The 24,925-nt window shown below is 33.5% G+C and overlaps 1 protein-coding gene across 5 annotated transcripts in view; it reads right to left on the bottom strand.

The window, feature by feature from the left end:
- The window catches only part of ORC5 (origin recognition complex subunit 5), a 166,304-nt gene that overhangs the window by 120,555 nt on the left and 20,824 nt on the right, over window positions 1–24,925 (bottom strand). For all 5 annotated transcript variants that reach the window (XM_057731716.1, XM_057731718.1, XM_057731715.1 and 2 more), the window contains exons 7-12: window positions 24,561–24,609; window positions 24,382–24,472; window positions 19,954–20,006; window positions 17,956–18,068; window positions 16,216–16,263; window positions 10,094–10,204 (exon numbers count right to left, since the gene is read on the bottom strand). In XM_057731716.1, coding sequence (XP_057587699.1) covers window positions 10,094–10,204; window positions 16,216–16,263; window positions 17,956–18,068; window positions 19,954–20,006; window positions 24,382–24,472; window positions 24,561–24,609 — 465 coding nt within the window. The remainder of the gene's footprint in view (window positions 1–10,093; window positions 10,205–16,215; window positions 16,264–17,955; window positions 18,069–19,953; window positions 20,007–24,381; window positions 24,473–24,560; window positions 24,610–24,925) is intronic.

The following is a 24,925-nucleotide window of genomic DNA, read 5'->3' as shown; positions in this document are numbered from 1 at the left end:
AGGATAAGGACTTGGTGCAACAACAGCTCATGAAAAATGTCTCCTATAGGCAGATGAGGCCAATATCCTCCAAAGGACTCCAATTAGCTGTGAGCTGACAAGGAATCAAGACAATTTCTCGTTGGAAACCCCCTTAAGCATCAACATTTTTTTTTCCCCAGATCTCTATTGGAGTATAATTGCTTTACATTGTTGTGCTAGTTTCCGCTGTACAACAAAGTGAATCAGCTGTATTTATACATATATCCCCATATTTCACCCCACCCCTTGAGCCTCCCTCCCACCTTCCCTATCCACCCCTCTAGGTTATCACCAATCATCGAGTTTCTCTCCCTGTGTTATGCAGCAGCTTCCCACTTGCCATCTATTTTACATTTGGTAGTGTATAAATGTCAATGCTACTCTCTCACTTTTAGTCAACTTTTCACAGAGTATTTTAAAACGTAGCACGCACTTTCATAATGTAGGTTTTTTCAAATCATTTAACTCCTAAACTGTTATTAAAACTCCTGTCCTCATTAAAACTAGTTATAAAGCTGTATCTAAGGTATGCATTTGCTTTTATAGTCTCTGTATTAACAGATTTACCTGAATAGGCATGTATAAGCACATATCCATATAAACTTTCCTGTGTGGGCTTTCAGCAAAAAATTTGCAAAGTCAAATAAAGTTTATTGGTGTTCAATACATTTCCCCAGAAACTGTGAATAAAGGATATACATTTGGTATATTTATTAGAAAGGTGGTTATAAAATATTGCCTACAAAAGTAAGGTTCCAAGATATTATTTAACAGTTGAAAGCATAATTTATGCAATTTTTCTATCCCTTAAGCAGTATTTTACATGACACTCAAGACATTCCTTCCCATTTTTTCTGGAGTTCCACAAAAATGCTTACTGCTGGGCTGATATATTCATAAAAGCAAAGTGGTTACACTGAAGAAATTTAACACCAGATTTAGGGAAGACAGGAGAAAAGTAGGGTTAAACACTGTTCTTTTACAAATGAAAATGAGAAAGAATTTATCCCTGGGCCACAGAGTAAAATATACTGTGCTTTTTATTATCTTTAGTAATACTTAGTATTCCTTACAACAATAATGCAGCTAGTAAAAATCATAGTTCAACTTTACTCTTTCCAAACATGAAGTATGCCAAAATGGTTTTTTAAAAGTCTCCTGAAATAGGCACCTACTGCAGAGTGGTCTGATAGGCAGAATGGTAATACATCCACACCAAGAGTAGTAGGAGATTTCGGAATCTAATTTACTGCACCAGTTGGAGACAGAGCATCATGACTCTTTGCTGCTAGAGAAGAGCCCGTTTCTGTCAAACAGCACCCCTGCTGACCTATTCATCAGCAAAGTAGGCATTAAGTAAGGCTCTTGCACTATCTTTGGAATGGAATGCCTCACAATTTCAGTTGTGATTAAGAAAAAAACATAGTAAGATTATTAGAAAATGCTAGCATTCAGGATATTTCTTGTTATTTATATAATTTACCTTAATGGCATCAAGGATTTCAGTTGTATATTATAGAGACACTGGAATGCTGGTTCAAGCCAAACAAGACACATAGAAATTGCAAAAGAACAGCTTTTCACATTTTCTAATACTCTAGTAACCAGGGAATTTGTTTTTAAGAAAACTGTCCCTTTTATTCACCAACTTCATTAACTATAAAAATAACTGTCATACTCAAATCACTTTATATGAATATCTTATATAGCTAGATTTTAGGATATAACAATTTATGTTTACAAGGTTCAAATCCTTATCTAACCAATATATGCAATGAACAGTATTTCATCAACTACGATTTCTAATGTGACTAGCATGTGATAAATATAATTACCTTTTAAAAAATATAAATCAAACTATAGTATTATATAATATACAAACTAATTTTTTAAGGTAAAGAGGTTTTATAAGTCTATAAAGAGGTTTTATAAGTCTATAAAATGAGTTTATTTGGTTAAAGTCCTTTTCTTTAAAAATCTATAAAAATAGTTTGAAATATTGTATATAAAAGAGTGACATAATGAGTATAACTTTTAAGCATAAAGAATTTGAAATACAGCCACATAACTTTAAGAAAAGCCACTTAGTTTATAATACGCTATGCATAATACACTCCTACTTTCCATAACTGAACAAGTTTCAGGTTTTAACTGAGATTGTTTGATACCAATGTCATAACTTCACTGTTCAAAAAATTTAGTTATGACACAGGTATCAAACAATTGTGCTCAAGGAATGCCAGAAGGAAACACTGTTAATTTACTTGGAAGAAGATATTTAAATACCTATATTTTCAAGTATCAGGGACTACTGAAGTGAAAAATCCTATTTTTATATATTCACTTCACAAATTTAAGTATTAGTTTTGACTTTAAGTATTTAAGTATTAGTTCCTTCAGCATGAATGTCCTCCCAGTAAAAATACATATACACCATCAACTCTTGTATAAGCTGGCAGTTGCACACAATACCAATGAAGGGCAGAGGAAGCCAGAGACGACTATAAGGCCCTTGAGGGCAAGAACTGCATTTTCTTGACTTCTGTATTCTCTTTTACATAACACAGAGTGTGGAACATAACAGACCCTTAATAAACACCTGTTAAATGAAATTTTAAGCAGAGAAAGAAAAATTTAATTCCAACTAGGGAAAAAAAGATCTATGTTGACTCTGAATTTGAAGCTTGAATTAAATTATATTTAAACATTTTTAATTAAGCATGGACAAAATCCCTTCACTTTAAAAAAACTGAAAATTATATAAATGTCCTACACATCTACCTATAGATGAAGAAAAATGCCAAAAATCTGGTTTTTGGTTGAATAAATAAATGTAACCTGCCCTAAAATTTATAGCAAAAACATCTTCCTACAGCTATGGCAAAGTAGAGATGAAGCATCTGCTTCAAAAACTCTCACACATAAAATAACTAAATCATTTTGCTTTCTGATTAATGATAAATTTCTTTCAAAAATACCAAAATAGTTAGTTTAAATATATCCTGTATCATAAACCAACACTTAAATGAGCAAAAAGGATGAGGTTAACTAAATGCTACTACAATTAACACAACCCTTGTGGGAAAAGATCAAGTTGATTTATGACTAACAAATTAAACTGATGTAACAAACATAAGTTCAAATATATTCCAATATACAGTATCATGATGTGAGTACAGAAGAAAACAAAAATGGAAATGGAAAATTTTTTTTTTCTTGAAATTTATTTCTGGTAGCTAAAGTCCAAGGCCAAGGTGTTACCAGGGTTGGTTTCCTGTCTGAAGCCTCTCTCCTTGGCTAGGAGGTGGTCACCTTCTCCCTGTCTTCACATGGCCATCTCTCTGTACACGTCTGTGTTCTAATCGCCTCTTCTTATACAGACACCCATCATATTGGATTAGGACCCGCCCTAACGATCTCATTTTAAATTAATTATCCCTTTAAAGACCCTATCTCCAAATACAGCCACATTTTGAGGTCCTAGGGGTTAGAATTTCAAAATTCAAATTTAGGAGGCACACAATTCAGCCCATAATACCCCATGACCTAGAAGTGGCCAAAATCAAAAAATTGAAGAACTGCACCTATCAATAATATTATCTTCTTCAAAATCATGGGCACCCTTTCTACTACGTTTCAGATATAGTAATACACCTTATTCTCACTCTGACTGGATGGAACTACCACTCTCTCATATTGGTGCCAGTATCTAAACTTATTTCCTAGCTAACACATCTATAAAAATTGCCTTTTAAGCCCTTTTTGGAAACTATGGATACAAGTGATATTTGCCAGTTACAATCTTGGCACACAAGTTCTGAGTGCTCTCTGCAGATGTTTCACCTGTCACACATGACACTTTTTTCTGCTCTAATGAACAAGGAAGTTGTACATGTCATGAGGTTTCTTTGCTTTGTCTTGAAATCACAGACAGCCAACAGTCCTGGAGCGTCATCTGCTGCCCTGAACACGGGCTCTCTCATCTGAGCTGGGTTTGGCTAGAAGTAGGCTGATTACAAAGACGTATTCTGCACAGATGTCCCCTGGCTTACAAGAGCATGAGTCTTGAAGGGCTTGATTGAAATTTGGGCAGAAATTGCAGGTTTTTATGAGAAAAGTAAATCATATTCCGAGAATAGTCAGAAAGGGTGGCTTTCATTTATGTCTTGGTTCAGCTGGCAGCTATCTGGGCACTTAAGACAGAGGTAAATCATTCCACTGGAAGCTCTGCAGTCACCTTTATGAATGCCGCTCCCGGACAACTGTAGATTCCACTGGCCAACTTGCCACGTTGGAAGAAGAGATCAGAAACTACAATTTGTAAAAACTTTCCGATGCTGGAGGAAACGTTGCAGCAGGCTGAAGTTGAAAATGATTATCATCTAGTCAATTTGTCAGAAGTCTGCCGACACTCAGAAATACTATAAAAATCTGATGAAAATTACTTGTGCGGAGATGGAAAAGGGATTCATAATCCTTTTCCGTTCTGTAGGTGAAGAGTTCCGGGTTAGCTCGACTGGTCTCTGCTGCAGGTTTTAGGCCAGAACCGAGGTGTCAGCAGCCTGGGTTGTAGTTGGAAGGCTCTGGGAAGAATTTGCTTGCAAGTTCACTCAGGTTGTTGGCAGAATAAAGTTCCTTGGAGTGGAAGGACTGAGGTCAGGTTTCCTGGCTGGCTGTCAGCTGGGTACCACCCTTAGCTCCTAGAGGCCTCATTCAGGGCCCCTGTCTCACAGCCACCAACAGCTCATCACACCTTTGTCAGACTCGCATCTCTCTAACTCCCCGGAAATGTAAATTTTTGAAAAAAAATGCTTGTATATTACACTTTGCTCCAAAAATGCTTTTTATTTATACTCTTGAAAATAAATTTATAAGAACTTTTTAACTTAATTTTTTTCTTATTAAATTCTGTACAACTAAATATGAAATGATTCAGAAATTAAATACTAATTACTGAAAAATACATCTTGCCAATTTGGTATACAGAACTATTTTCTTTAAAAGTACTATGCTCCTTTTCATATTTTTCAGTTGTTTCTTGAAATTAATTTAGAGTGCACTGTTCCTTATAATAAAAAACAACTTATTTTTTTAAACCTCCCAAACAGTGAACTACCTTCAAAGTAATTTTTCAAAATGCTAACTGATTAAATAAGACCAATAATAATATGTGATATATGTGTAATTAAATGTCCTTAATTTTTTAAAGATAATTTTCCCTTTAAAAGTCACTTCAGAAACCTGTGCCAATAATTTCAGAAATAAACTCTTCAGTGATTTTATCCTCTGGGATAATATAAAGCAATATGGCTTAATGTTTTAAAATAAATGATATGTCTGACAATCTTAAAGAACTATTCTCCTACTGCCTTCACCTAACTATAAGAATATGGAGGGGGTAGGCAAGGTTGAGTAAAAGATACAGAAATACCAAAACAATGAAATAAATCATTCAAAAGTCTCCAAACAATCATTTTTCTTTGAGATAAAAAAAGATAAATTAAAAGCAAAACCTGGTTTTAATACACTTTTGAAAAACAGACAATTCAATAATACTTCTTTTAAAGATGACAGTCTTCAAAAATGTATCTCATAACTAACTTTTGAAGGTAATACCTACACGTTACCGTTTCTTGCTTATAAATAAATGGCATTCTATTTATAGTCCATTTTATTCATGCTGACAGGAGAAAAGAATGAAAACACCAGAATTAATGCTTCGTCATTCATGGAGTTTAGGTATATATAGAAAGACTACATTTATTTTATTTGAATGAATTTTTTTAAATGACCCATGATCATGGCTGTAAAATTGTATAAAGATTTGGATAAGGATGAAATTATCTTAAAGGTCTAAGAAAAATTTAAAAACTGTATTTCAGTTCAATAAATTGAGTATTAACATACTGTAAAATGTTAAATGTGGTATTATTCCTTTACTTTTTTATGAGACCAAAAAAGCTAATAGAATTTTATCTAAAATTTAATAAAGAATAAAGAAACTGAGAAGAATGCCAACTACAATATACTACTATCACTTATACTATTATGAATTTGACTATTATTCTCAATTGGACTTTTAAAAATATTAGAGATTCCTTAAGCTACTCTTTTTATAGCTTTATTACAGAATAGATTTAAATGAATGTGATGGAAATAAACTTTTGCTTCAAAAGGATTTTGAATGTATATACATGTAATTAATTTATTATATGTGAAAAACTATAAAGTTATGTAACTGGTAAATCAAGGTATAAAATAACACATTACTGTAAAGCAAATCCTTAGAACAGTTGCAAGTAGACAAAATGAATAGAAACATAATACTTTACCATCTCATATAGACATAACCAATAAAAAGCAATTTGGTTCCAAGTGGAAAATATTCATGCAACACAATTCCTTATGAATTTTATTTACATTTTCATGAAAGTGTAAAAATGTGAACGTGCACATATAACATTAAACACCTTCAGGCAAATTATTTTTTTCAAATAAACCAATGTGTTAACAAACTGCTCTCTCTAAATATCAAAGACAATATTAACAAGTAAAGCTAGGTTTCAGCACCCCCCCCCGCCCCCCGCCCCGTCCATCTTAAAGCTAGAATGCAACAATATTGCCATCCAGTGTTCATATCAAATAAGTGCTTCCAACACAAATGTGGTCATAATTTTGTTTTGCACTTAAAAATCGTGTACAGGTTAACTACAAATTCTGATTCCTATGGGCAAGAGTACAGTTTTGGATGGATAAATAAAAGCAGAAAAATAGAAAAAGTTGATGAGAGATAATGAGAAGAAAAAAACATAAGGCACATGGGAGAAATACCTTTCTTTTGGATGCAATTTCTGTCACATTTTGTTCTTAAACGTGGTATATGTTATCTGATTTGCTTTGATACTCTACTGACCAAACAAAAGTAAAGGTAACGTCCTAGGGTTAGTTATACAGTCACCCCTCAGTATCTGTTGGGGATTGTTTCCAGGACACCACCCACCACCCCTCCATACCAAAATTCAAGGATACTCAAGTCCCTTATATAAAATGGCATAGTATTTGCATATAACCTATGCACACACCCCCATATACTTTAAACCTTCTCTAGATTACCTATAGTACCTACTAAAATGTAAATGCTATGTAAACAGTTGCCAGTGAGGCAAATTCAAGTTTTGCTTTTTGGAATTTTGTGGATTTTTTTTCTGAATATTTTCAATCCTTGGTTGGTTGAATCTGTGTACGCAGAACCTATGGATATGGAGGGATGACTGTATCTATCCCTTTGTACTACCCCCTCAACTTCTATATCCCAAATGGAATCACTGAGATTAAGCCCTAAATGATTTCTCATCAAATAAATATAAATTCATTTAAATATACAAAATTTATCACTGATTACTGCTAATTAGAAAAGATAAAGAATAAAAAGATTGAGGTTCATAAAGTTGAAAAGAATTTAGCTTCATTAAAACATAAAAGATACATTTTGGGCTACACTGTTTAATTACAACATTATAGGTATTACTGCAAACAAAGACTGATGACATTGTTCATCTATAATCAAAGCCTCAGAGTAGCTAGCAGATCTCTAAATCAGCAGCCTATCATTATTTTTGATTGTCCATCCCTATAAACCTAGACCTGCTGCTAGGAAATGCTCTACCAATGTTAGGTACAATATGTAAGGTACGACGTGGTGGTGGCAGTATTACTACTAGATCACAACTACAATGACTGCTACCCCTGCTACAACATAACCCCTCTTACTTTCAACTAATCCAATGTGATACTTCACAATTGTGTCTTGCTTTTTTTCCTAGTCCCACATCTTTGGTCATATTATCCTCCCTCTTAGAGCTCTATAAATTCTACCCATTGGAAATAAGATGTAGCTAATTTTACTATTATTTTTCCTTTTTTATTTACTCATTTTTGTACAACAAACATATAAATTAGAAATGTATATAAATTAGAAATATGAGAAAAAATCCTACTCATTCCCTATAGCCCAGCCCCATTTTCACCTTTTCTGTGACGCCTTCAAGTTCTCTCCTTTTGTCCAATCCAGAAGTGATCTCTTTCTACTCTAAACTTCTCAGCAGCGCTATCTAGCATTCACTTATAGCCTTACAATATTACTTTTATGTACATGTTTTTTTATCCCCTCAGAATACATTATAAGCTCTCTGGAAGAAAGAAAGCCACATTTATTACCCTTCTTTGTGTCTCCCACAAATGTAATTTTTTGGGCACCTAAATACCTTTCTGCTCTGTTTAGAAGCACTGTCTACTTCACTTCCCAAGGCTTTAATTCTCAAAGATTTACTCATTTTTGTCATAGTGTGAAAATTATTTACTCTCTCTGTGGCTCGATTCCTTATTCATTGTAAGAGCCTCAGGTATTAGACAGCCTGATATCTGCTGTCTATTTCATAGTTATTGCAACAGCAAAAACAAAACAAAAACCTCACATATTATATGTATAAAGCTATTAATAAAATGTAGTTTGATTAAAAACTTATTTCAGACAAAGCATTTAAATACATATACACACACATGAATATGGCAAAAAATCCCTATAATACAGATTAAAATTGAATTAGATTTTTAAAATTATCAGCATTAGGGCTACCATCTACCTACCCATGTAGCTAGTTATTTACATAACCTAATAACTCACTAGACTGCCTTTCTTTAAAAATGTAATAAATGTAGATACAATTTTCTATAAAGTTGACATATAAAAATTATCTCTGGAGTTGCGGGAGGGAGGGGATATGGGAATATATGTATAAATACAGCCAATTCACTTTGGTGTACCTCAAAAGCTGGTACAAAAGTGTAAAGCAATTATATTCCAATAAAGAGCTTAAAAATAAATTATCTCTCGCTTCATCTCAGAGACGAAGTGAGAGAGTAGCACAGACATATATATACTACTGACTGTAAAATAGATAGTCAGTGGGAAGTTGTTGTATAGCAGAGGGAGTCCAGCTCGAGGATGGAGGATGCCTTGGAGGACTGGGGCGGGGAGGGTGGGGGGAGTCGGGGAAGGGAGGGAATACGGGGATATGTGTATAAAAACAGATGATTGAACTTGGTGTACCCCCAAAAAAATTTGAAAAAAAAAAAAATTAAAAAAAAATTATCTAACTTTAATGTTGAGCACATTGAGAACACAGCTATTTTAGGTCTCCAAAGACTTCTTTAAACAAAGAATTAAAAGTTATCATCACGCAAAGTCTAACATCCATTCAGGAACCAAATTTATCTGAAGTAAATTAAAATGTAAATGCTATTATTTACATGTTTTTCAACCTAAAAACATATACATAAAATAAAATGTTCCCTGAAGTATGCTCTGAAACATATCAATAAATACTAGTTGCAACATTTGTTTTTTCTTCTGTTTACAGCATGAGCTAACTACTGTTTTTCTGGACCATTTAAAAAAATTACTGTGACTATATTTTTCATTAATAGGTTTTTCTTAAACATCACCTAAGAAAAGAAACAACTACTTTATAAATGCCATGTTTCCTATTTTTATGCTACTGCTGCCATCTAGTGAAAATTTTGAGAACTTTATTTTGGAAAATATCAATGTAACATTTTAAAAAAAAATGCATACTGTCAACTTGCAAAGTATATATATGAGGAATAAGAATATTATGGATTATTTTATTATAAATACATTTCTTAAATTTTTTTCATTAAATTATATTTCTATAATTCATCAATTTAATCATGAAGCCCATTTTTTTATTTAATCAGTTCTGAGATAATTATAATCATTTAAAACTTCCTTTATGGAAAAGAGAAAAAGCCCAGAAACATCAAGTTGTTTCCATCATCAAGTTATACCTTTAAATATATGCAAATTCAGTGACACCCTCAAAGACTGTATATTTGGAATTTCAATTACTTACCATGAACATTGTTCATTATATAGTTAAATTAGTAACATATGCTGACCAAAAATCTAAATGCCTGGAACTCCACTGATCACACTACCTGAAAAATTCCATAAAGATAAAGATGATATATAATAACTTTTCATTAAGCTTACCTGGGAGAAGATATTCGCTGTTGGAGCAACTCTGCTGTCCACAATACTATATAATATTGCTAGTAATCTGTCTAGTGGAAACGGTTTTGGTCCGAGGAGATGATTGCTTGTCTATAAGAAAAAAGAACATGGATTTTCTTCTTATAGCAGAACACTCACTCTCTGTACTATAAATTCCCAATAACAACATATTTACATTGTATATAGTTCCCCAAAGAGGCTAACAAATCTAACTTGCTGTCTCTAAGTTAAAACTTTACCTGATATGACCATGATTTATCTTTCAACATCTTCTTTAAGATGCTCTGACTTAGCACCAACAGATATTAAAGAACTTACAAGTCATCCAGTCTAGTCCTGAACATCACCCCTATTCTGCTGTTGTAACCAGATGTTAAGTGACTTAGACAAGTATCTGTCAAGAGAGTGCACAACCAAAATGAGGGTCTAGGTCCTAACCCCTAGACTAGAACTTACTCCTAACTCCTCACCATTCCTCTTTGTGCCACTGTCTGAAAAATGCATTTGTTCAACATTAATAGTTCTAAAAAGATCAGTTAAACACTAGCTTAGAAAACGAATGCAGTTTCATAGTATGTGAATAAGCTGTCAGTCTGAAACAATGTAAAATTTATTAAAAATTTTTAATATTGTAAAATGTTCATATATGTCTATAAAGTCAATGGTACAATTACTTGTCATTAGAAAACTGCAGTGCTCAAGGGTCTACAGATAATTAGGTAATTCTAGTAGATAATTTTAGTAGCAATGTAAGAATCTAAGCACTCTATAGAAGCAAGGGAAAATAAAATGGGAAGCTTTATTTACATGCATGGGAATAACTATTTCTTGAAAAGAATGACTAAGTAAAAAAAAAAAACCTACTCAAAATTACAAAATGAAGTATGTACCGCTGTTATTTGCATCTAAAAGACAGTTTAGAAATCATTTTTCAGGTCTTAAAGTTTCTATGCTTTTCTTATTAAATACTTCTAACATTTAGAAAAGAGATTCATAAATACCAGTGCACCCACCAGCCAATTTTATCATATCCAATTATCCATTATGCAATTTGTTCAAAAAAAGCATTACATCACATTACAAACTGAAGCCCCCTTGTATCCCTCCCACATCCCACTCCCCTCCACATCCCACTCCCTCATTCCCTCCCTAGAAGGAACCACTATTCAGAATTTGGTGTTTTTATCATCTTCAGGACAAGTTTTAAACCACTACTGATATATACTTATCCATAAACAATACATAGCATTGTTTGCATAATCTCTCATATAAATGATATTATTTTGGACATATCACTTTACCAAACTGTTTTTTTCCTTCAACATTATGTTTCTGAGATTTATTCGTTTTGATACATGTAGCTCCAGTCCATTTTTAAACTACCCTACAGAAGTCCATTTCATGACAAATCATTGTCTACTCTAAAAAATTAATCCCTATAATCCATCACAAATAATACTGTGATGGCCAATCCTGTACATTTATCCTTGTGCATATGTGTGAATTTCTCCTTGGGACTGCTCAACTAAAGTAGGGGGCAGAGAATGTTACGTGTTCACCAACATAGCTTCCTCCTGGGCACATAGGAAGACTATATAGGTCTCAGCCTCTCCTGCAGTTAGATGGAGGCCACCTGATTGAGTTCGGGCCAATGGAATATGGATGGAAGCGATGTGAGCTATTACCAAACCTGGCCTTTCAAACCACTGGATCCTTTAGTCTTCTTTTCCTTTGGTGGCAACTTGAGAGGACACCATGTTTCACTTGACATCACTATACCATGAAAAAGGACCACATAACTCATATCCAACTGTGTTGTGAGCAATATGTATGTATATATATGAGCAATATATAACTTTTATGTTAAGCCCCTGAGGGTTAGGGAGCTTGTTTTTCACTACAGCACTACCCACTCTATCCTGACCAATGTAAAGTATGTTCACGTATTAGCTTTATTAGATATGAGCAACCTGCAGAATATACAGGCTCTTATTCTTCCACATTATCACCAACACTTGGAATCATCAGACATTCTTTTAGTTTTGCCAATCTTAGAGTGTAAAATAATATCTCGGTGTTTAAAGTTGCATTTCTCTCATTAGTGAATGAGGGTGATAATGTTACGTTTGTTAGACATTTCAAATTCCTTTTTGTACCATTTACCCATTTATCTACTGGATTTTTGCCTTTTTCATACTGGTTTGCATAAGTCTTTAAAAATTCTAGATATTAATCATTGTCAGGTGTATGAGTTCAAGAACAGTGGTTAAACATCATGGTAGGCTTTGGATTCAGAAAGTCCTGGAAGTGGATGCTGGTTCTACCATATTAACTATGTAATCTTCAGCAAGTTACTAAATTTCTCTTTAATATTCAGTTTCCTCATAGAGAAAATGAGGATAATGATAGCAACTACATTTATTAGGTCACAGTGAGAATTAAGATCATATGCAGAGCTTAACAGTGTTCAGCTTACAGTGCTGAATAGCTTTTATTATTATCATCACAATATACTTGTTTATATGTTCTTTCTTTTCTATACAAACACCTTGAAAACAGATGGTTCACTTACCTTTTTCATCCCTAGCACTTGGGATTTTTAGTTAAATAAATGAATGGATGAAAGGATAATTAATGAAATGGTGTTAGAAGAAAAAAATAAAGGTAAATGTTGAAATATCTAAATGGAACTGGTGTCCCTGTCCTCATTAACACTTAGAAGTGACTTGAGGTTAGTAAAAATTACCAAATTCCTGACATCTTGGGAATAAAGTGGGAGACAATTCAGGCTGAGAATCACACTGCGAAATGCTGCTGACACTTTCCTGATTTTCACTTTTTACTTTGTGATTGGAAAACAATTTCCAAATTAAAGTGTTTTAGTGCCATGGAAGGCATATGACATTTATCTTCTTCACATAACTGATTTTGTATGCTATAAATGCAAACTGACTTCCCACCTAGAGAAAAAGTCAAAGTGTGAGAAATACCTCATTGGATTCACTATAGCTCATTAGAGAGAATGAAGGTCTGTACGAATGGAAGAAATAAGAGAAAAAGGAAACCAAATAAATGAGGTAAAATGAAATCAAAACCGGCATCAAGTCAAATTAAGAAAAATAGAAACAGGAACTTAGAGATATAGATATTTATACCAGAAAAACTAAAACTAGAAACAAAAGAAGTTTAATTATGGGGAATGGGATTATGAGTGAGGAGAAGGAAAACATTGCTTTTCCAGATAAACTAATTGGCAAATAATCTGGTATCACATGCATGCATCAGTTGAACTGAAAATTAAAATCTTAAAAAAACAAGTGTCAACAGGATATACAGAGAAAAAGAATTATACAACTGAAGATAACATAACAGATTTAAAATAATTGCTTATGATTATTATTTGTGTGGTTTGCTTTTAATGTTTGATGCCCTGATTAAATTGAGACCTTCATGAGAGCAGAGACAATGGCTATTTTGTTCTCCACTATGTCCATAGCATCTAGCAGATTGCATGGCATAAAGTAAGCATTCAGTAAGATTTCAAGAAGAGAGGGAACAAAAATACAAAGAAACTACTAAGAGTACATAGATTTTAGAAAGTAAGCTCAGATTTTAAAATGACATGAATCAAAGACAAAGAGGCTGATGTGAAAGTCAAATCTATAAGAATAACATCAGAAGAACGAGAGTTCACCTAGAACTAAAGACAATTTCACAGTGCTTTGCTCATACAGCTCCCTGTCAAGACTGTCTTCCTACACTTGTACAAATCCACTCATTCCACAAGGATGGTCTAAAGTGCCAGCTCTTTCACAGTCCTCAATGATCAGCATTCATATATCTCCCTCCTCAACATTCTTAAATAATTTTCTCTGTCTAAAGAATGAGACCTAAAATTCATAACTTTATGTTCATTCTTTCAGTTTATTCATTTGTATAATAAACACCCACCAATTACCAACAAGTGCCAAGATACACCGTTGAGATGGGCTTTCTTCCCTTAACTGGTAAGGAAATTCTCCCACCATTTGGCCTCAAGTGATTTTTCTCTCAAGCTCACCACACACTCCAGCCAACTGTATTTCATTATTCCTTTTATATACCCTATACTTTCTTACCTCTGCTTCCTGGCTCAAATCACTTCCTCAACTGAAATGTCTTCTCCTCCCATCTTTGCACATCTAATCCTCACCATTCTTGAGTGCCCACTCAGAATGCAAGCCCCACTACAAATCCTTCCCTCACTGCCTCAGCCAGAAGTACTCTCCTCCTACCAATCGTTTATGATCCAAAGCAGCTACACACATAACAAAGAGGGTATAAAATCAATGATTTGCCTATAGTGGAGAGTCTAATCAGAGATGTCTCAGTGAAAGGGCATACTAGAAAAGTTTTTCCACGCCAAGCAAATGGATTTGGTAAATAAATTTGCCTGCCAAACTCTAGCTCTGTGTGAATGGAAGCAAGTCTTCCCTAAGACTTTTAACTAGAAGCCAGAGCTAATGCTGATGTGGGGGCAGAATTCACAATACCTGTGTGGTCTGAAAGTCCCCAGGCTGAGAACTGAATTTCAAATGATCCCAGGTTACTGGTGTTCACAAGTGCTTGCGCAGAAGTAGATGTCAAACCTTTCTGAAGGAATACACCTCAGGCCTCAAAAATTCCAGAGATCAAGTTCAGCCAACAATTAAAAACAATAAAACATTCAAGAAGCAGGATATTATGTGCACAAGTCAGAAAAAAGAGAAAACATGGAATCAGACTGACAAGGACTTCTCTAACACTTAAATATAAGACACAGATTATCAAATAGGTTGATTTATGTTAAAGAAAAATATGACTAGGAAAAATATTAAAGTGATCAGATGGACTTGAAATGAACCAGTAAAACTTCTGAAGATTATATATAGGATTACTGAAATTACAAAATTGATGTAAATATAGCAGATTAGACAAAGGTGAAGAGAAAATAAGAACAGAGAACTGAAGAAATTACCCAGAATAAATAGCACACAGAGATAAAGGGAATGAAGACTATGAAAGACTTAAGAAACAAAGATGGTAGAGTGAGAAGGTCTATCATAAGTCTAACCAGTGTCTCAGGAAGACATGTTAGAGAGAATGGAGGAGAGGCAGTATTTGAAAAGTTTATGACTGAGAATTTATCACAATTAAATAAAGGCATCTTTATTCAAATTCAGGAAGCAAAACTAATGCTAAGTAAAAAGAAATTCAATCCCAGATATACCACAGTGAAACTATAAGAACACTAAAGTTAAAAGGAGAAGAGAATTTGGGGAGAAAATAGGGGAATTAACACAGGAATAACAGACTCACAGCAGGTTTTTTAAGCAGCAATAGTAAAGCCAGAAGACAGTAAAACAATGTCCTCAATTCAGAAGTGTATACTGAGCAAAACTGCTTTTAACAATGAGTGAGAGACAAAACTCACAACTTCTATAGTGCAATGTCTACAGTTCCAACTTCTCTACATTCTGCCAAAAGAAACCAGTGGTTAAGATGCACAAGAGAGCTGAACAGTCTAAATGCTCCTTTCACCAATTTCTTGCCCCACACCCTACCTTCAAAGGTGCTTAGTGCTTCTAATTCCTAAGCTTTTCCAGATTCCTCGGGTCAAATCAGCTTGTTTTGGGGGTTAGGTTTCAGCCTTCTATGATCTGCTTAGTCACCTGCATATCTATCTACTAGTCAATTCTAAATTTTATTGATCTCTCATCTGCTTAGTCCTTCTTAGTTTACCTTTTTAATGTCTTCAACGCCATCTTTGTGGTGTTTCAAAGGGGAAAAGAGGAAAATAAGCTATATTTAATTAAAAATTCCAGGCTGACAGTTTTCATCTATTAATTCACTCAAAAAAATTTTGTCAACTCACTTTTATCTCTAGAGCCAGCTCACCTGAATTGTGCTTCCTTAATCACTATATTCAGCATAACAAAATACTACTACAACATTTTGATGGCACCATATCAATACAAGTAACTTCTTATATCCAAATACTAATACAATTATGCATTTACCTACTTCTTATAATATTCTAAATTCATTAGTTTTCCCCATTAGAAAAATTACAACATAAATACCTTTTCGTGTTTCTTTAGAAAGTTGGTTTTCCTGATTTTCCCATGATGCTGCAATTAAGGAAAATAATTTTTAAGAAGAAAGATAGTACTCCACAAAACCAGAAAGCATAATTTGTTTAAAACATGGCACACGTGATACTAATTTATGTATCAGGCTTTCTTATTTTATTTTACTTATCACCTAAAATATCACCTTAAAATGCCAACATATTTTAGGCTTTTAAAATCAATTTTGATTGTATACAAGATTATTTTTGCATGTAAAGGAAGAGATTTCAAAATAAAATAGTGATACTTCCTAAAAGAACTTATATTGATATATTACAGCACATTTATTTCTATAAAAACAAAACTTCCAAAGACAAATGGGTTTTCTGTTCATTCTGTAAGGCAGGCTGTCAATTTGCATAAAATTGAGAATATTTAGTTAAGCACCTGGGATTCAATAGTGGGGGAAAAAAAAGATGCAGTCCTTGTCCTCTTGAAACGAAAGATTAGTGGTAGAGATAGGCAAAAAGTAAATAGATAAAAATTATAATACATTTAATAATAAATCTAACTGCATATTATTTATTTTCAGGAAGAAAATTCTAAAATGAGATTTCTCCAATAATATACACACAGAGAGGCTCTTGAATGTTCTGGATAATGATGTATGGAGTACATGACACTACAGTAGGAGCTTTAGAACAGTAAAGGTGTTACTACCCTTAAAATTATTCCCATCTCTCATATTTTTAACAAAACCTTAGTTACATTTTTTTAAATGTAGAGTTATTAGCTAAAGTATACCTGAACTCTTCTGTGAAACTACCTACTTCACCCAACTTCACCCATTCAGGCTGTGATCTTAAAGTGAGAAGAATAAATGATTAAAGGAGGGAGGAAAAAAAAAAGAACAGATGGAATTTAAGCATGTAGAGACTGGAGAGGAAAGAATTCTAGATGGAAAAACCAATGTAAAACAAAAGCTTGGAGAGTCAGGTGGAAAAACAGCCAAGTTCTGGAAACAAAAGTTCAGTTTGACTGAATTTTTTATTAATCAGCTTGTAATTGGATTTGCTTAGGATATGTAGCAAAATATATGTGGCTTCAAGGATATTTTTCACCCACTTGACATAATGCCTTGGTAAGGGAGAGCAAATGGTTATAGGGAGAAGACCACACAGAGCAGCCAAACTCATTATGGAGGAGAGTCGGTGTTTGCTTAGGTGGAAGGTGACAGGTAATGGCTCATGCATCCCAAAGAAACACTGTTGGGAAGTTTGTTAAGTGTGAGGAATGCTCCATTGATGGATAAAGTTCTGAGGGCCTCTAGATTATTAGTATTCATTTCAGGAAAGATATGTCTGTTTTTTGCTATCATTTTGTCTTTCAGAATTCAGCTCCTACTATATAAAGCCTTCTTTGCTCAACACTTCCCTGCAAGTTGTTTATCATATCATGCTTACCAGACACTAATACAATCTCTTTTTTAGCCTGTCTGCTCCACCACAGTCTCCACTCCAAAAGCGGCACTCACTCATCTCCAATATCCTAAAGAAAGTTCTCAAATAACGTTGATTGGCAAAGGTAAAATGAGAAATTATGATTAAAGGAAAACAAATAAATAAAATCTTTAAAGAATGAGTCCTATACACATCTCTTACTCTAATCTCTGTCCCTTACAAATTTACAGGTGTTGAGGAATTTTAAAATATTCCCTAGATCTTCAGAAATAGAGTGAAAAGAAATGATTACCTTAAGGAAAAACCTCTTGTCAGTTCTTGCTGGATTATAAGAAGCGAGGTATGCCGCAATTAGAATAAACTTAGAGTAATATGGAAGTTCCACGTGAGTATATGCTGAGAGACCTATACAACAAAATACTTATATGAAGGTATTTACCAGGTTACTATTAGATTTTAAAAGTATCTCATATCTTTTCTCACTTTTGACTTCCACATGGTACCCTCTAGTCAAAAGATTTAAAGTGTCCTGAGCTTAAATTGCCATGATAACGATGGTGGCGGGGGTGAACATTATTGTAATCATATGCTCTGCTCATTTTTTGTTGGGCTCCTTCTCTTCTGAAGTCTAAATCCTATCCATCCTGCCCTTCAAAGCCACACTCTCCATTAAACCTTCCCTGATGCCCCCCTACCACACCAAAATAGAAAATTTGTCTCTACTGTGAATTCCTACTTGGTGTATTTCATTTATGGTCCATATAACTTTATACCTTATATAAAGAATTAAACATAAATTATATTTCTTACTAAGCTACAGTGTTCACTGAAGGAGCCAAGTCTAATGCTTTTTTGTATCCCTACAGTATCTTGTACAAAGGAAATAACTGAATGAATGGATAAATAAAACAAGAGAGTAAGTCAAGCAGCAATGAAAGGGAAAAAGGAATCTAATATTTACTGAATATCTAGTATGTGTAAGACACTGTGCTAGGTGCTATCCTTAAGCATCTTTGAATCTTTACAGTGACTTAAAGGTAGATATTCTTTCCATTTTAGATAAAGACACTGAGGACACATAGGCAGTAGAGCAGACAAATTATTGCAGATTTTTTTTTAACTCCATTATCTATTTCCTTCCATTACAACACACAACTGAAAATCACTTGTATCTCAGAAATCATATAAAAAAACACAAAAGCATTTAAAAACCAAAACAGAATCTAAATACCACTTCATTTCATACCACTACCCCCACCACTGCTAATGACCCAATTTTTAAGTAAGAGTTTTTTAGATAGTTGCTTATTTTTCTTTAAAATAAAGGTAAAGTTGGCCCATAAATAATGGGGTGGGGGAATGTTAAGGGCACATCTTTCTCCTACACAGTAGAAAATCTGCATGTAACTTTTGACTCCCCCAAAACTTAACTACTAATAGCCTACTGTTGATTGGAAGCCTTAGTGATAACATAAACAGTCAATTAACACATATTTTGTATGTACATATACTTTATGCATTCATGACATACTTAACTTTTCCTTAACTTGTTTTGATATTTCTAGGCTATGTAGTTTGCGAGTTTTTTTCAAATTGCTGTATGTCTCAAAAAAAATCTTTCCAATATATTTATTGAAAAAAGTCCATGTATAAGTGGACCCATGCAGTCCAAATCTGTGTTGTTCAAAGGTCAATGTAGTTCTACTGGGATAAACCCAAATAGTTTCTTTAAAGAAAACAAAAGCACAAAGCTTTCAAAATATAACCAAATGAAATATATCCCTCAAACTACATTAACATAAAATTCAATTTTATTCCATAAAACTCATGAAATACACATATACTGAGATAAAATTAGGTATACAATTGATTGTTTTAACACAAGTATTTAAAGAAATATAAATTGCTTGGTTTTCACATGATATAATCCAATATGTAGAAAATAGAAAACTGGTATTCAAACTTCATCTCCTGCCATTACATTGGAGTGGTGCTCAAAAGAAAATCATTAATTAAAATATCATGATAGCTTGTCGGAATTCCCTGGCAGTCCAGTGGTTAGGACTCGGGGCTTTCACTGCCAGGGCCCAGGTATGATCCCTAGTTGGGGAACTAAAGATCACACAAGCTGTGTGGTGCAGCACCAAAAAAACCAAACAAACATGATAGCTTCTAAATTATCTTTTGTAACACTACTGACTGATGCTATCATTAGTGTTAACTTTAGTATCTTGATTATTAGTAATCAAAGAAGTGTCTCTGGTAATTGTCTCAACACTTCCTTTGATACCTTTTAGTTGTCCTGGATCTGTGTCATCTTTCTGTAGCTTTTCCCACTGTGAACTGAAAAAAAAAAAAAAAAAAAAAAAAGGAACAGCAATGATGGGTTGAAAACATACAAAATCAATATACTGTACTTAAAACAAAGCCCTAGAAAAGCTAAAATTTTTTGATTTGACAAAATACATTTAATTGCCTTATAAACAACACAAATAACATATACATATTGGTACCTCTACAAAACCATTTAGTGTATATTAGAACAATATAAACTTATATATCAATACCCAAATGTTAAATTTTTTAAAAATCTCTTTTCCTCTGATCATAATTATAAAGCTATTAAAAAGCACCAACAAATAACACCACCTACCATTCAATAAAATTTCCAATATTCCAGTTATCATATTAAATACAATTGTTATACACCATTTCTAAACTCCATAACAATTCCTTAAAGTAAGTATCAATACATCAGAAAACCGAGGCCCACAGGTTAAGTTGCCCAAGGACACTCAGCTAGTCAGTAGTAGAGCTAAGAGCTGAATTCTTGTGGAATGCCCACAGAGTTTATGCTATTTCCAGTGCCCAACTCTGGTGTTACTTGCACTTAAAACTATTAAACAGCCCTAAATATTATTAAGAATAGAAGCGATTAGAATATAATAAATCAAATTCATAAGGAAGTACGTTATAAGGTAGTGAAAAGACTGCCCTGGGAGGCAGAAATTTTAGCTGTATGACCCTGAATAAAGCAATAATCTCATAAAAAAAAAATAAGGCAGTTAGATGCAATGATCTTTGAGGACCCTCTCCAATGCTAAAGCTCTCTTACAATGGCTCTTAAAATACTAATTTAAAAATTAAAGCCAAACCAAACAATTAAATACCCCAAATCAGCTGTATGTATTTTTTCAAATCTTCAAGCACAGCTGAAAATCATGGGAATATAGCAATATGGGAGATTTTTTATAACCTATGTGGAGAATAGACCTAGGACAAAATGCTCACTCTCCAAGTCAATCATTTCTTCCACCTTATTGTTGAATAGTGCTTCACAGATTATAAGGTACTTTCACATTCATTACTTCTTATAAATGTAAATAAAAATAAAATTTTATCATTTACAATGTTATATAACCCAGACTTCAAGACAGTTTAAATTGGTAAGATTTTTCTTACATGGCAATTATTGATTTAATGTTGTTATTTAAACTTTCAAAGGACAACCAGGGAAAAACTGACCATCTTCCTTGGGAAGAGAGAAGACTAACAATTTACCAAATGTCTATTACAAAGCCAGGTCTTAACATACCCCATTTAATCCTCATAAACTTACAAGACTACCATTGCTTTTTTCTTTTCTTCTCTCTCTCTTTTATTTTTTTTTAAAGAAATGACAAAACTGAGAGAAAACTAATTTGACTAGGGTTGCAAAGCTTCTAAGTGGTGGAACCAGCATTTCAACTGATATCTATCTGACAAAAAATTCCATCCACATTCTAAATAAATATATAAGAACTACCAATTTCCAGAGGTGATGCAGAGTTATAGCAGTTATATTAAGTAGTTGTATAAGTTGAGGTCAAACAGGCTGGAGTTTTAAGATGAACCAGTGAACAAGGTTGGAGGCTTTTTCATAATTTATCCAAATTGCTTATAAAAGCTATAAAACCAACATATATTCCCAATAACAGTTTGTTGAGTGAGGGTCTAACCTTCTTTAGCTTTATTGTCCCTCTTCTTTATTCTGCTTATCCCAATTATTTAATCTCAATTAGAAAATATGAAATATGTGATGATTATTTTCTAATTTTGTAAAAATTTATTATACATGGGTGAATGGAGGTCAGGGGAAGCAGGGAAAATAGCTGAGTCATTTACTGTGAAGCAATTTCAAATGGACCAGGAGATATCACCAGACTTAGAATGCCATTTCTCTACTACACTATTGGAGAGTCTCATTGGTCCCTTATGCCACAATGTGACAAAAAGGGAACTAAGGGTATTACATATGCTATTACTATAAAGGTAAACAGCTGGAACAAAAATGCAAACTGCCCTAAATACCAAAAATTTTTTTTCAAAAAGACATGAGATTATAACCGCATAAGAGACTCTGCAAATTAATACAAAGTTAATAAAACATATATATTTCCTGTCAATAAATATAAATGGTGTACCCCATTAAAGAAAAATGTTTTCAGAACCCCTCAGTAAGCACGAAGGTCAAATTAGCAGTGCTTATTTCTGTGCTCTACACCTTTTTGTGAAAGATTATAGATAGATTCTATATTAATTGCATATATAAAAATATACATGTATATATGCTTACTTGTGAAAGATGAGGACAAATCAGAAATTACACATGTGGTTAGGAAAGAAGTAAAAGGGACAACGGGGTGTGAGACTTCTTTGAGTACTTTTTTTTTAATAGTTCTAGGTTTTCAATTATTCTGATGACCTCTTTTACCTGTACAGCAAACAATGAGTTTATTCTACTTTGCCCTTTCTCTTTCTCTTCCCAATTTTTTAACTTTGTAACTGGGTTATTCCCATCCTGTCAAAGCACGTAATATATACATAGTATTCTTCTACCCTTGTTCCCATCTTTTAGTTTTGAGCTAAAATTAATCAAATTCAGTGCTCATCAATCCTTTTGCTAAAGTTCCCCCAGTCATCTTCACTGCACCAACACTGTCACTAGTAGACTCTTCAGGAAGTGTTTATGAGTATACTGTTCCCTGAGTTCTTATATGTTTAAAAGTGTTTTTCTATAGCCACAATACCTGACTGACAGGTTGGCTGGATATAAAATTACTTGGCTTACACTTCCTCTCTCCTTCAGTTTCTTGAAAATCTTGCTCACTTGTTGTCTTGCTTTATTAAAGATTCACTTTCCTTTGTAAGTGACTTATCTTTTTGTCTTAATTTCCACCCCTTGCTTCATTCTTCACCACCAAGCCTCCAGGAGATGCCATGTCCTTCCAAGTAACCTCTCTGTCTCCCCACAAAAACAGTACTTTCCCAAATCTGCCTTGTTAATTCTTTTTTTTTCTTAACATACAATAAACTGCATATATTTAGAGTGTACAATTTGGTATCCCAATCTCCCAATTCACTCCCCTCCATGCCTTGTTAATTCTTGTCTACAGACTCTTGAAATACTTCCTTTTGATTCTCCAGCAGCCAGTGCTCTAATCCTTCAGGTCTCACTTGTTTTCAGTATTTCCCCACTCAGGCTTGGACTCTCTTTCTAGAGGTGATTCATTTGTATTTTACCACTACAAGTCAACCCTATCCCCTGTCCCCACTGTCCTCTCCTCTTTTCTTTAGTCTTTGCTTAACTTTCCATTTCAGCATGAGCCCCAGAGTTAGCCCTGCTGGCTTCGGTTGTTTATTTCACTATTTACATGTAAACTGAAGTTTGTAATCAACTCTGTAGACTCCTAGTCATACTACAGGCAAGGGTTATGAGTGATTTTATTTGCTCTCGTTATTGATCTTGTGGAGAGAACTGGATTTAGGTGCCCAACACTATCCTATGGGAAACTAGAAGTCCTTGAATTACTATGTAAGAGTCGCTTTAACAAGCAACCAAATTTTTCTACCTTTAAAAGATCAGATCACAAGCTTTTCTATTCTGTGACTTCCAAAAATTCTCATCAAATGACTTTTTATTATTAAAGAGAGAAATAATAGTATCTTTCTAATGTTTCTACTTATTAGAAATTGTTAAACTCATTATCAGCTAATTAAGTCAAACACAAAGTATAGAATAAGGTATTCATGAAAGAAAAATGATAACAAAATTGATCAGAAAGTGAAAAAAGACAAAAGCGTTGAAGTTTTAAAATTTCCTAAGTTGCTTTGTAACGCAGGCTAAACCTAACATCTATAAGGCACTTTATTATTCACAAATCATTTTCACATATATTAGTGAAATCTTCTAAGGATTGTCAGAAGACGGACCTGAGGTCTAGAGGTTTTAGATGAATTGCTAAGACTTCATAAGGCAGAAAACGGCTAAGCTGGAAATCAAAACCATGTTCTTCTCACCATACTATGTCTGTGCAACCATGTCTCCGAAGCAGTTTCATTACTATGAAATGCTTATAGATAAATGTAGATTTATGACTTAATACATTTCTTTAATAATCAACTGTCATTATACCATTCAAATATCTAACATAAATATAAAAAACAAAGCTGAAAATGATTTTCCTGTGGCTTTTCAGATTGAAAAAAACTTACCAAGTATTAGAAATATGCCTTGTATAATACACTGGCTAAAAATTGTTTGTCCTTCCCAAAATAATAAGAAATGATTCAAATCACAAGCGATTTCCCAATGTGAAGAAGGTAAACATGTACACTTTAGTGAATATCCCAAATAAAGATATAGAAAAGAAATAATACATACTAAATAGAAAATTACCTTGATATTTCCCTGAGATAAACAGTCTGCATGGCTTTCTTCAAGTGAGGTTCAATATTTCTCCAGAGTTTGCGAGTATCACGTTCACTTGCTACTCCAAAGAAGAGAAAATTTCAACAATTTAGATCTTACAGAAACTTTTTTCAAAAGAAATATTATTATAATAAAATTATAGTTACCTTCTCCTTTAACCACAGGTTCACAATATTTAGGAAAATTAAGTACTGCCTATAAACAGAGAAAAAAGAGGAAAAAAGCACTTATTTACCACAATTAGAAATTATTTTTCAAGTAAAATTTTTATTAGAATTCAGGCAATTTTATTTCAATATAATTGCTCAAGTAAAATGTTATCATAGTTTATTACTACAACAATAAAACCACAATTATCAATAACAATAGTAAAACAACATGTAAAATATTCCTTAAGTGGCTAAATCCTGCCTCACATATTTGCCTCTAGATATAAAGTAACACAACAATTCCCAAAGTTTAAAAGCACATTCATGGAAAAGATGCCTAAAAAAAAACATTTTGCAGATGA

Source organism: Hippopotamus amphibius, chromosome 4 (genome assembly GCF_030028045.1).
Source record: "Hippopotamus amphibius kiboko isolate mHipAmp2 chromosome 4, mHipAmp2.hap2, whole genome shotgun sequence".
Lineage (NCBI taxonomy): Eukaryota > Metazoa > Chordata > Mammalia > Artiodactyla > Hippopotamidae > Hippopotamus > Hippopotamus amphibius.
This window is presented reverse-complemented; position numbering and strand designations above follow the sequence as displayed.